General features: G+C 38.3%; 1 protein-coding gene across 7 annotated transcripts in view; it reads right to left on the bottom strand.

Annotated features, from left to right (window-relative positions):
* Positions 1 to 1,548: 1,548 nt before the first annotated feature.
* tbc1d4 (TBC1 domain family, member 4) overlaps positions 1,549 to 9,391 on the bottom strand; it is a 56,443-nt gene continuing 48,600 nt past the window's right edge. For all 7 annotated transcript variants that reach the window (XM_086051092.1, XM_086051090.1, XM_086051086.1 and 4 more), the window contains 4 exons: positions 9,130 to 9,289; positions 7,747 to 7,916; positions 6,050 to 6,226; positions 1,549 to 4,740 (listed from right to left, as the gene is read on the bottom strand). In XM_086051092.1, the coding sequence (XP_085907218.1) occupies positions 4,513 to 4,740; positions 6,050 to 6,226; positions 7,747 to 7,916; positions 9,130 to 9,289 (735 nt within the window). In that variant the 3' untranslated portion in view covers positions 1,549 to 4,512. The remainder of the gene's footprint in view (positions 4,741 to 6,049; positions 6,227 to 7,746; positions 7,917 to 9,129; positions 9,290 to 9,391) is intronic.

The raw sequence follows: 9,391 nt of genomic DNA, 5'->3' as shown, positions 1-9,391 counted from the left end.
TACAATAAAAAATAAAAATATACACACAGGTAAACACAAATTCAAAAATAATTTAACTTCCTCAGGCATAGTGGCCACATTTGTGGACAGCACTTTCTAGCTCTTGTGTCCACAAGCGTGTGCACTGTGTAACTGTGGGTATTTTGGACACATATGTGGGAACTTACACCGCCGTCTTGTGGTCTCAGAAGAGTATTACATACTACAGTCAAAATCCAGTATACAAAATACAGTACAATACAATACAAAAAACTAAAAGACGATGCTTAGTTTTTCTTCTAATTAGGTTCCAATAAGCTCAAATGGCAAAAAGAAATAAAAATGCATGTTAAAAAAACAGCTTGGGCCTTAGGAGGTTAATAATAAATTACTAAAAATTTAAATGTTTATATTTCATGAGCCTCACTTGGTGGGCAGTGTGTCAATCTGGGTGGGCCTGTGCACACCCATGGCTCCACCCCTGACACCAATACCATTAATCGCCACCGGGCACTTAAACAGCCCACTTCTCAAATGGGACAATTTTCATGTGTGCATGACAAAAAAGATCAGCTTCTTCATCTTTGGACTCATCAAGAAGCCATGTTAATGAAATAATTAAGAAAACACACACACACAAAAAAAAGTTGATTTATGGATTTAATTTTCTTTAGTGACTTCAAAGACAGTTAGCAAATGGGTCAAATGCCAAACCTTTTAGTGAGATGTATTTTTTGAAGTTCTAATGCTATGACAATAAAATTGTAATATTACCCCCCCAAAAGTTGTATTCTTACCTGAAAAGTCGGAATATCAGAATACTGCATAAAAAAAAAAGTCATACATTTAAGAATTTAAAAAAAGGGCTTTTAAGACAAGATGTTACTTAACCTATTAGCCATCTTTTGGGGGAAAAAAGTGATAAAGTTACAAATAAGTTGGAATGGTAACGGAATTTATTGTTGTTAGAATCATAATTTTGTGACAACGTAGTTGTATATTTAAAGAGAATAGTCATGTTAAAGAAGTCATTCTGTGAAGAATAATTTCAATATGACAAGTTGCAATAAAACAAGTCAATCTTACCAAAGTACTAAAAAAAGATTTTTTGTAATTATTACATTGTTATATGAGAACAGAATAAAATTGAATCAAGTGGGGAAAGCCTTTTTTAGTCCTTAAGTTACAAGAACAAAGTGAGGATATTGTTCAAAAAATAAATCACAATTTTATTTAGGTAATTAATTTATGAGAATGACGGTTTGTTATCAATGCACAAACTATTTTATAGTGCTTATTTTTCCAAGAAAAACAGCAACTCCAAGGTGTTTTTAAACCTTGAGTTATTCTAGGGAGGGGGCGGGGGGGAGTGAGTAATCCTTTGAGAAATATGCAAGTTTACAAGAATAGACATTTTTATTACCGATTATCAAAATGCTCATTCCAAACAAAAATGATTATTTTCTCTAATATTTTTTGGTTTTGTTTCTTCCCAGCTTGGTCCAAGTATTCATTCCTAAAATGCTGTAAAAGGGACAAACATATTAGCTTTCAAGTTAGAATCCTTCAGAACATACAAAACCTTTTTTATTTTTTAAAAAACAAACCAAACACTTTGGTTTTCATTTACAATTTCCGTGTACACGTTTATCCCCACCTTGCGTTGCACCTGTACTCAACACGCGAGCTGAGCAAAACAAAAACAAGGCAAAGCACTATTGAATATATGCAAACACCCCAAAAAAACACTTAACCGACCATTTTAGCACTTAAAAATGGGAATACAAAGAAACAAATCTGTACAAGGACGAGCAGGCTGACAAGACAGAATCAAATGTGCTCTCATTTTGGTGTTTCGTTCTCAGTCAGGACCGGAACAGGTGAGTCAAACGTGGTGGAGCACTTGAAACAAAAGTGAGGTGCCAATCAGGAAGGATGACGTTTTACCGCAACAATACAGCGTGTGTGAAAAGGAAACTGACATCAATACACCTGCACCAAAATAAAAAAAAAACATGTACATACAGCATGACAAGGGGAAAAATAAACCATCAAGTCGTTGAGTGTTAAATTGTAAATGTTTTTAAAGTGATAGGAACATCGTTATCTGAATGTTCACGACTCCTCTGTCCGTGCCAGTGTGAGATCAAGTACGATAATTGTTGTGTCGCTAAAGGAATTTAGATTTAGCAATGCAATTAGCAATTAGCAACCAATGTCACATTAGCCTTCTTTAGACAGCAAACGTGTCAAGACTAAGTTCACTCTACTTTTTCTCTTGCGGAAAAAAAAGGACAACATACTGTAAAGAGAATAAATTCGAGGGAGAAAATGTAATGAATGTTATGATAGTTCTTTTTTATAAAAAAAGGAACTTTTGTTCATTTTTTTTAAAATTTGATATATATATATATATATATATATATATATATATATATATATATATATATATATATGTAAATATATATATATATATATATATATACACATTTCTTTATTTATTTATTTTTTTAAATAGTTTGGAAAATGTTGGGGGGGGGTCGCAAAAAGAGCAGAAAGCCTAGAAAAAACAAATGAGAATCTAGATAGAAGTTATATTTGTTCAACCTAAGTGTTGTTGATTTTAGAAAAAAAGGTCAAGGTACCTAAGTTGATTTCCAATGTGAAAAAGTCATATTAGAAAGACTAAGAAAAAGAGTCCGATTTTTGGGGAGAAAAGACGAGAAAAAGATGTGAAGATATAACTCATCCATGTTGGTCTTCCATAGACAGCAAACTAGAATCAACAACACCTCTTTACGAGAAAAGGTTATAATCTTTTGCCACAACATGGATGTTGGCATTAGCAGATGCCAAGTTGTTCTTCAGTCATGTATTTGTTTAAGTCGTAACAAAGTCGTGCTTAATGAGAAAAGAAAAGGTTGACAATAATAAAGTCAATGGTAGTGTACATAGTATTTTCAAGAAAAAAAATCTGTTTTAATGACTTCTTGGTAGTGGATAGAGAATCATTGCAGCCTCATTTCAAAATGACAAAAGTTTAATTATTCGAGAAATAAGTCTTTATATTACAAGGAAAAAGTTGTTAAAGGGGAAGTAAACCCAAACATATATTTTTATTCAAGAATATGCAAGTCCACTAGTTGAAACACGGTATTCTGATTAATATTGCGTTTGTGGAATATGAGTTAAGCAGAAAAATCTAGGGGAGGCGGCCATTTTGTCACTTCTGTCGACTGAAAATGACATCACAAATGCTCAGTGCTCACATAATGACCAATCACGGCTCAGCTTCAGAAAACAGGTGAGCAGTGATTGGTTGTTACCTGAGCAACTGTGATGTCATTTTCAGTCGACAGAAGTGACAAAATGGCCACCCCTGGAGATGGCCAAAAACGCGTGGACTAACTTTTATTCCACAAACGCAAAATATTTATCAGAATGCCTTGTTTTAAATAGTGGGCCTCCATAGAACATATTCTTGAAAAAAATATGTTTGGGTTGACCCTTTAAGAGCTTGCATTTTTTTCAAGAAAAGTCTGTCTTTTTTGTCATAGTGTGGATGCAAGCCGCAGCTGACATCACGTTGGACTTCTTTAGATAGCAAACTGGTTGAGAGTGAAGAAACCGTGACTCTTCTTATGACAGCCAAGTAGTGCTCTCCATTTTGACCAAATTGCTTCAAGACATCAACTCGACACAATTGACCAAGTTCTTCACAATCAATTAAGTGTTATTTCGCTCCTCCCTTGCAAGGGCAAAATGAGAAGTTTTGGTTTGGCAAAAGCAGCAAAAGAGGACATTCAGCTTCAAATCCTCCACCTCAAATGTTTTGTTTGATTTAGTTCTGCCGTGGAGGCGACACTGCGGTCAGTCACACAGGAAACCGACAAGGCAGACGACCTCACATCCTGTCTGGGCTTTTGAAAGCGACACTTCCTCCTATAGAGGAGGGGACGATGCTGTGAAAAGTTCAAGTCGTTTTTCTGGAAGCGAAACCAAAAAAAATCTCTTTGGACAAAAAATACATTCAACAACAACAACAGCAAAAGCTTCAAGTGAATAAAAAAGCAAAGCCATTCATAAGAAAAGAGAGTGTTACTTCAAAAAAAAAAAAAAACACTCTAGGATGTTGTGCTTCCGCCAATGCTACATACAGGTGGATTATTGGAAAAGATGGCTTGTCAATGGGGTAGAAGACTTTTTTTTTTTTTTCAAACCCCTTAGCTGTACCTTTTTGGGGCTAAGTGAAAGGTACAAAGAGTTAACAGTGGAACCTCTAGTCAAAGGAAGACACAATTGAAGTGAAAAATGAAAATGTGACTTAAAGCACTTGCCTTGTACAGTTAATAAATGCTTCTTTAGACGCAGGGTTAATTCTAGTTCCACAATTTCCTGTGGGTACGGACGGACCTTTGAGATTCCACTGTACTGTCCCAATAATCAGAGCAATGTGATAGAGTAGTGCAGTGTGTACCAGAACTGGAGTCCTACTCCGCCCCTCTGCATGTCCCTGCACACTTTAGCTCGCCATCAAGGCTTGTTGGCACCGGCTTTGCCGTCGGGCGCCGCCGCCTTGATGTGGGTCATCTCAACGTCAGTGAGCGCATTAGGCGGCAGGCAAGAGCGCATGCGCTCGATGGTCTTCTGGTGGCCCGACCTCTCCTGCTCCAGCGTGCGGATCACGTGCTTCATTTTGCTCTCGCGGGATAGGAAGTTCTCCACGTTGGTTTCCAGGGTTTGGATCTTCTGCCGGGCCGCCTGGGTAAAAACATCACAGTAGGACAGTGTTGTTGACTATTTCCATCCATCCATCCATTTTGCATAGCGCTTCTCCTTATTTCGGTCGAGGATGATGGAACCATTTTTGTCGACAGGTGGGGTACACACTGGATTGGTCGCCAGCCAATGGCAGGGCAAATATACACAAGCACCCATTTTCCACTCACATTCAAAACTTTGGACAACTTAGAGAGCGCAATGAGCCTCATGTGCATGTTTTTGGAATGTGAGAGGAAGTAAACCCAGAGAAGCACAGGGAGAACATGCAAACACCACACGGGAGGGCTCAAGCTAAGCATCCAAGTCCAACCTTCAACCACTACGACACAATGCTGACTTGAATGAATATTATAATATAAAACATCTTAAAGAGGAAGTCAAAAGCCAAAAATGACAAGAATATGTTCTATGCAGCCCCCCTAGTCAAAACATGGCATTCTGATTAATATTGCGTTTGTGGAATATGAGCAATTTAAGGGAGCTGCCATTTTGTCACTTCTGTCAAATGAAAGTAACAACCAATCACAGCTCACCTTTATTCTGAAGCCTAGCCATGATTGGTGGTTACCTGAGCCTTGAGAAACTGTGATGTTATTTTCAGTCGACAGAAGTGACAAAATGGCCGCACCCAGAGATGGCTAAAACAGGTGGAATTCGCTGCTTGACTCATATGCCACAAACGCAATATTAATTACATATATGCCATGTTTAGACTAGTGAAGGCACAGAAAATAGTTTTGGGGGTTTAACTTTCGCTTTAAGCGACCATGTATTGAATTAAATACTGATTACTCCCATTGGACCAAAATCATTGATCATGATTTGAAAACTGAAATTTGCGGGGTGATGTGAGGCCAGAACCTCATGATTGTGAAGCTCACAAGCAAATCACTATACAACATGCTGCCCATAACATGAAAATTAAATCTCTGAAACAAAAATACATGTATTTAATCCTCCTTACTTCTATAGGATGAGCTTCATCGTACTAATCTAATTACTGTACATAATAATTGACATATAGAGGAAAACTGCCATTTTGGAGGGAGTTGAACCCAGAACCTGTCCACTGTGAAACAAATGTGCAAAGCACAACAACAGCATGCTGGTATGATAATGCATAATGTAATAATGATTATAAAGCAGCTCAATTATTTGACCACCACTTAGTGCTCTGAACATGCAATCTTGTTTCTTTTTTTACGTTTTGTTACCCTGCCATCTACTGGAAATCTGAGACATTACACCTTTCCAGCCACAGCCACCAACTCAGACTTGGGCTGCTTACCTGAAGTTTCTCCAGCAGCTCCATGTTCTGCTTCTTGAGCTGCGCGTTGGTCTTCTCCAACTTGTCCAAGCGCTCCGAGTCGTCGGGCGTGACGCCGCCTTCGGACACCTCGTCCTGCAGCACGTGGTACTCCACCTCGTACGCATGCAGCTGCTTGGAGATGTCCATCTCTGTCACCTGGCGACCAGCAATGTGTCACTGTGAGACACTCACTAATATTGTACATTCAGCGATGGTATAGAGCAGTGTTTTTCAAACTCTGTGCCGCTGCACACTGGATATTGTCAGGTGTGCCGTGTTAAATGATCTAATTTGTGTGCCTATGCGGTCTAGCGCCTGGTAGCGTAATCACGTCTTTACTACATTGTAGTACTCTTCCATACCAGCAGGTAGCTGCAGCAGCAGGTAGCTAATTGTCTTTGTTTAGAGACACGCAAATTAGTGACGCATGTTTATCCAAACAGGCCCATGTTTCACACTGGGTAAGTATCAATATGAAACATTCTAAAATACTTTTTTCTTTGTGTTTATTTAATTCCTATTCAAGACATTGTAATATAACGTCATTCTTCAATGTTTAAAAATGCTTATATAAATACTTATATTGTTAAAATAAGCTTTTTTTCCCCACAATTTCAGCTGGTGGTGTGCCGCAGGATTTTTTCAATGAAATGTGCCTTGACTCAAAAAAGTTTGAAAAACACTGCTATAGAATGTGTTCTTATTATATGCTTGAATTTTCAACTAGAAGGCTTTGGGACCTTTTACAGTGATTACCTTTGTTTACATTTGTATGACAGTAAATCAACAAGCAAAAAAAAAAAAAGAAAGTACCTGTAACAAGACTCTCTTTCACAGACTAGAGCATTCGTCATCAGACTTGTGTTCTATTGTTTTTACGTCATACTAATAACAGTGGTTAACTGGTTTAAGATAGCAGCAGTCTAATCCTGGAACAGATCATTTTCATGTACTCATCATTTCATATGGTAGGATTTTTTTCTTTAGTTTTCACAGTGGTTAACTTGTTTGTACATGTGTATGCAGATTAAGGATACCAACATGTGACTTCAACATTGCCTGTACAGTTAATGCAGGTTTAATGACGGTGACCTTGTAACAGAATAATGCACTTTTCAAGTTTTTAGTTGGGGGGAAAAAAATTCAGAATACAGGTTAAAGACATTTTGACCAATGTTCCCTCTAAATTGCGGGCATGAGCAACACCACACCATTCCCACTTCCCGTACAGTTTCAGTAGGTCAAGTGGCTTGACATTTTTGTGTTTTATTAAATGGCATGTTTTACAGTATTTATGAGTGGACAATGTGGGACCACATTTATACAAAGTCCTAATTAATTACCTGTGATCTAAAACAAAAAAAACTAGGGCTGATTTTATTCATGTCACAAATCTCTATGCAGTGATATGTTCTGGTTTGAATATTTTTGTAACATAACGACATCATGCAACTTGTTATTATTTCAGGTTTCGGGCAGGTGTGATACTGGTTTGGTAGCCGCTATGTGCATGTCTGATGTTGCTCACCGTGGTCCAAGGAATGCTCAGGGAATTTGTGTGAATGCTCAGACGCATAGAAAATTAGAGGGAACATTGATTTTGGACTATTCTAAACTTCGTAAGAAGACTCAAATGATGCAAACAGTAGTAGAAGTCACCCAAGATGTCCTCTCACCTTGGCAATGGTCTGCTCCATCTGAGCCTGAGTGAGGCTGGGAAGGGTGGTCTTCAGGTAGTCCACAATGCTCTCAAAACTATCACACTCTACTATCTCCCCCTGGTGGCTGTTCAGCAGGCACAGGGCTACTTTGAAGATGACCTCCGAGCCCTGGACAAATAGAAAGTCTGGCAAAAAAAACAACAACATCATCATCATTTAGTGCAATTGTGCAGTCCTGCACCTGAGCTCGTATCGTGCAATACCCAATATTCCCCACTACTGTAATACCGTGCAATACTCAACATTCCCCACTACTGTTAGTCTAGTTTTATTTTTATCCAATGCTGTTCCTTACATTTCACTACAGCACTGCAGCACTGTCACTTAGAGTATTTTTTCCTCTGTACTATGTACAGGCCGAAATGAGTGTTCCTCATATTTTTTATGTAGATGTAGGTTGGTGTGTATACACATGTGTATATACACATGTTACTGCGTATATCTACATAGGTTTGATTCTAAATGTTTGCCGTCAATGTTATACATTAATGGCCACATTATGCCGCCGCCCCTGTGTGACCTATATCTTTGCTACTGTAACAACGAAAATTTCCCCACTGTGGGATCAATAAAGGCATTCTTATCTTATCTTATAAGAGGTGTCACAAGCACTCACACTGTATATAAGTAAGTAAAAAGATTTGTGAGAGAAAAAAGTCTCTGGCAAAAGATGGATTAACAGTCCTGTGCTTGAATTGAAGTAAAGATAAAAAAAAAGTATTGACTGACTTGTAGTTAAGTACAAATGTAAGAAAGAAAAATTAGATATATTTTTTAAGTTACACTCACTGTACCACCCTAAAAACCTCATTTGCACGCAAAATAGTTTACCTCTTCTATTAACTCACATACCCGAATCATATCACGTCACCTTGTGGTTGTTTTGCCACCTTCTGGTGAAATATAAAATACTTGTTTTCTACATGTGTATTTTCTGCTATGGGCCACAGTGTTGATGGGCCACACATTAATTTCATGCTAGAGACTGTGGCCCGGTAGAAATTTGAACACAAAACCATGTCCAAAACAAAAAATATTGCCTTGGTGCCATCATGTGGCATCTTTGGGCCAAGTACCGAGGTTGAAGTCAGGGGAGGAGCTTCATTTTCAGGTAGTTAGGCCATAGCCTTGACTTATAGACAAAAAGTGCTTTGTTGCCATCTTGGGACATCCACAGGCAACTATGAACCTTTTTTGGGATGATGTCAATTAGTCACTGTTTATAAACTAGCAGAGGAACACAGTATTTGTACTTTTGTTAATTTCCACCCTTGCACAACAATAAACATAAACAGCATAGTGAAGCTACAAAAAAGATCAGCAATTAAAATAACGCACCAAAGATACGTGAGACGAAGCCGAGGGGGAACTGCGAGGCAAAGAGCGTGAGGAACCACGGCGCGGCGTACAGGCTTGGACAGATTTCGTGCTCCTCCAGGTGGTTGTACAAGTCGCGGTGGTAGTCATGTAGCAGTCTGGACAACTGGTACATCTGGATCTACGCACAACACACAGACGCATTACAAAACATGCTGCAACACGGAAAAAATAACAATATTTGGATTTGTAAAGGGCAGATTAAAGCGAACAATGCATGTTA

Source organism: Filicampus tigris, chromosome 14 (genome assembly GCF_054856515.1).
Source record: "Filicampus tigris isolate MCC_2025a chromosome 14, RoL_Ftig_1.0, whole genome shotgun sequence".
Taxonomy (NCBI): domain Eukaryota; kingdom Metazoa; phylum Chordata; class Actinopteri; order Syngnathiformes; family Syngnathidae; genus Filicampus; species Filicampus tigris.
The sequence above is the reverse complement of the archived record's forward strand: the minus strand, read 5'-3'. Positions and strand labels throughout refer to the sequence as shown.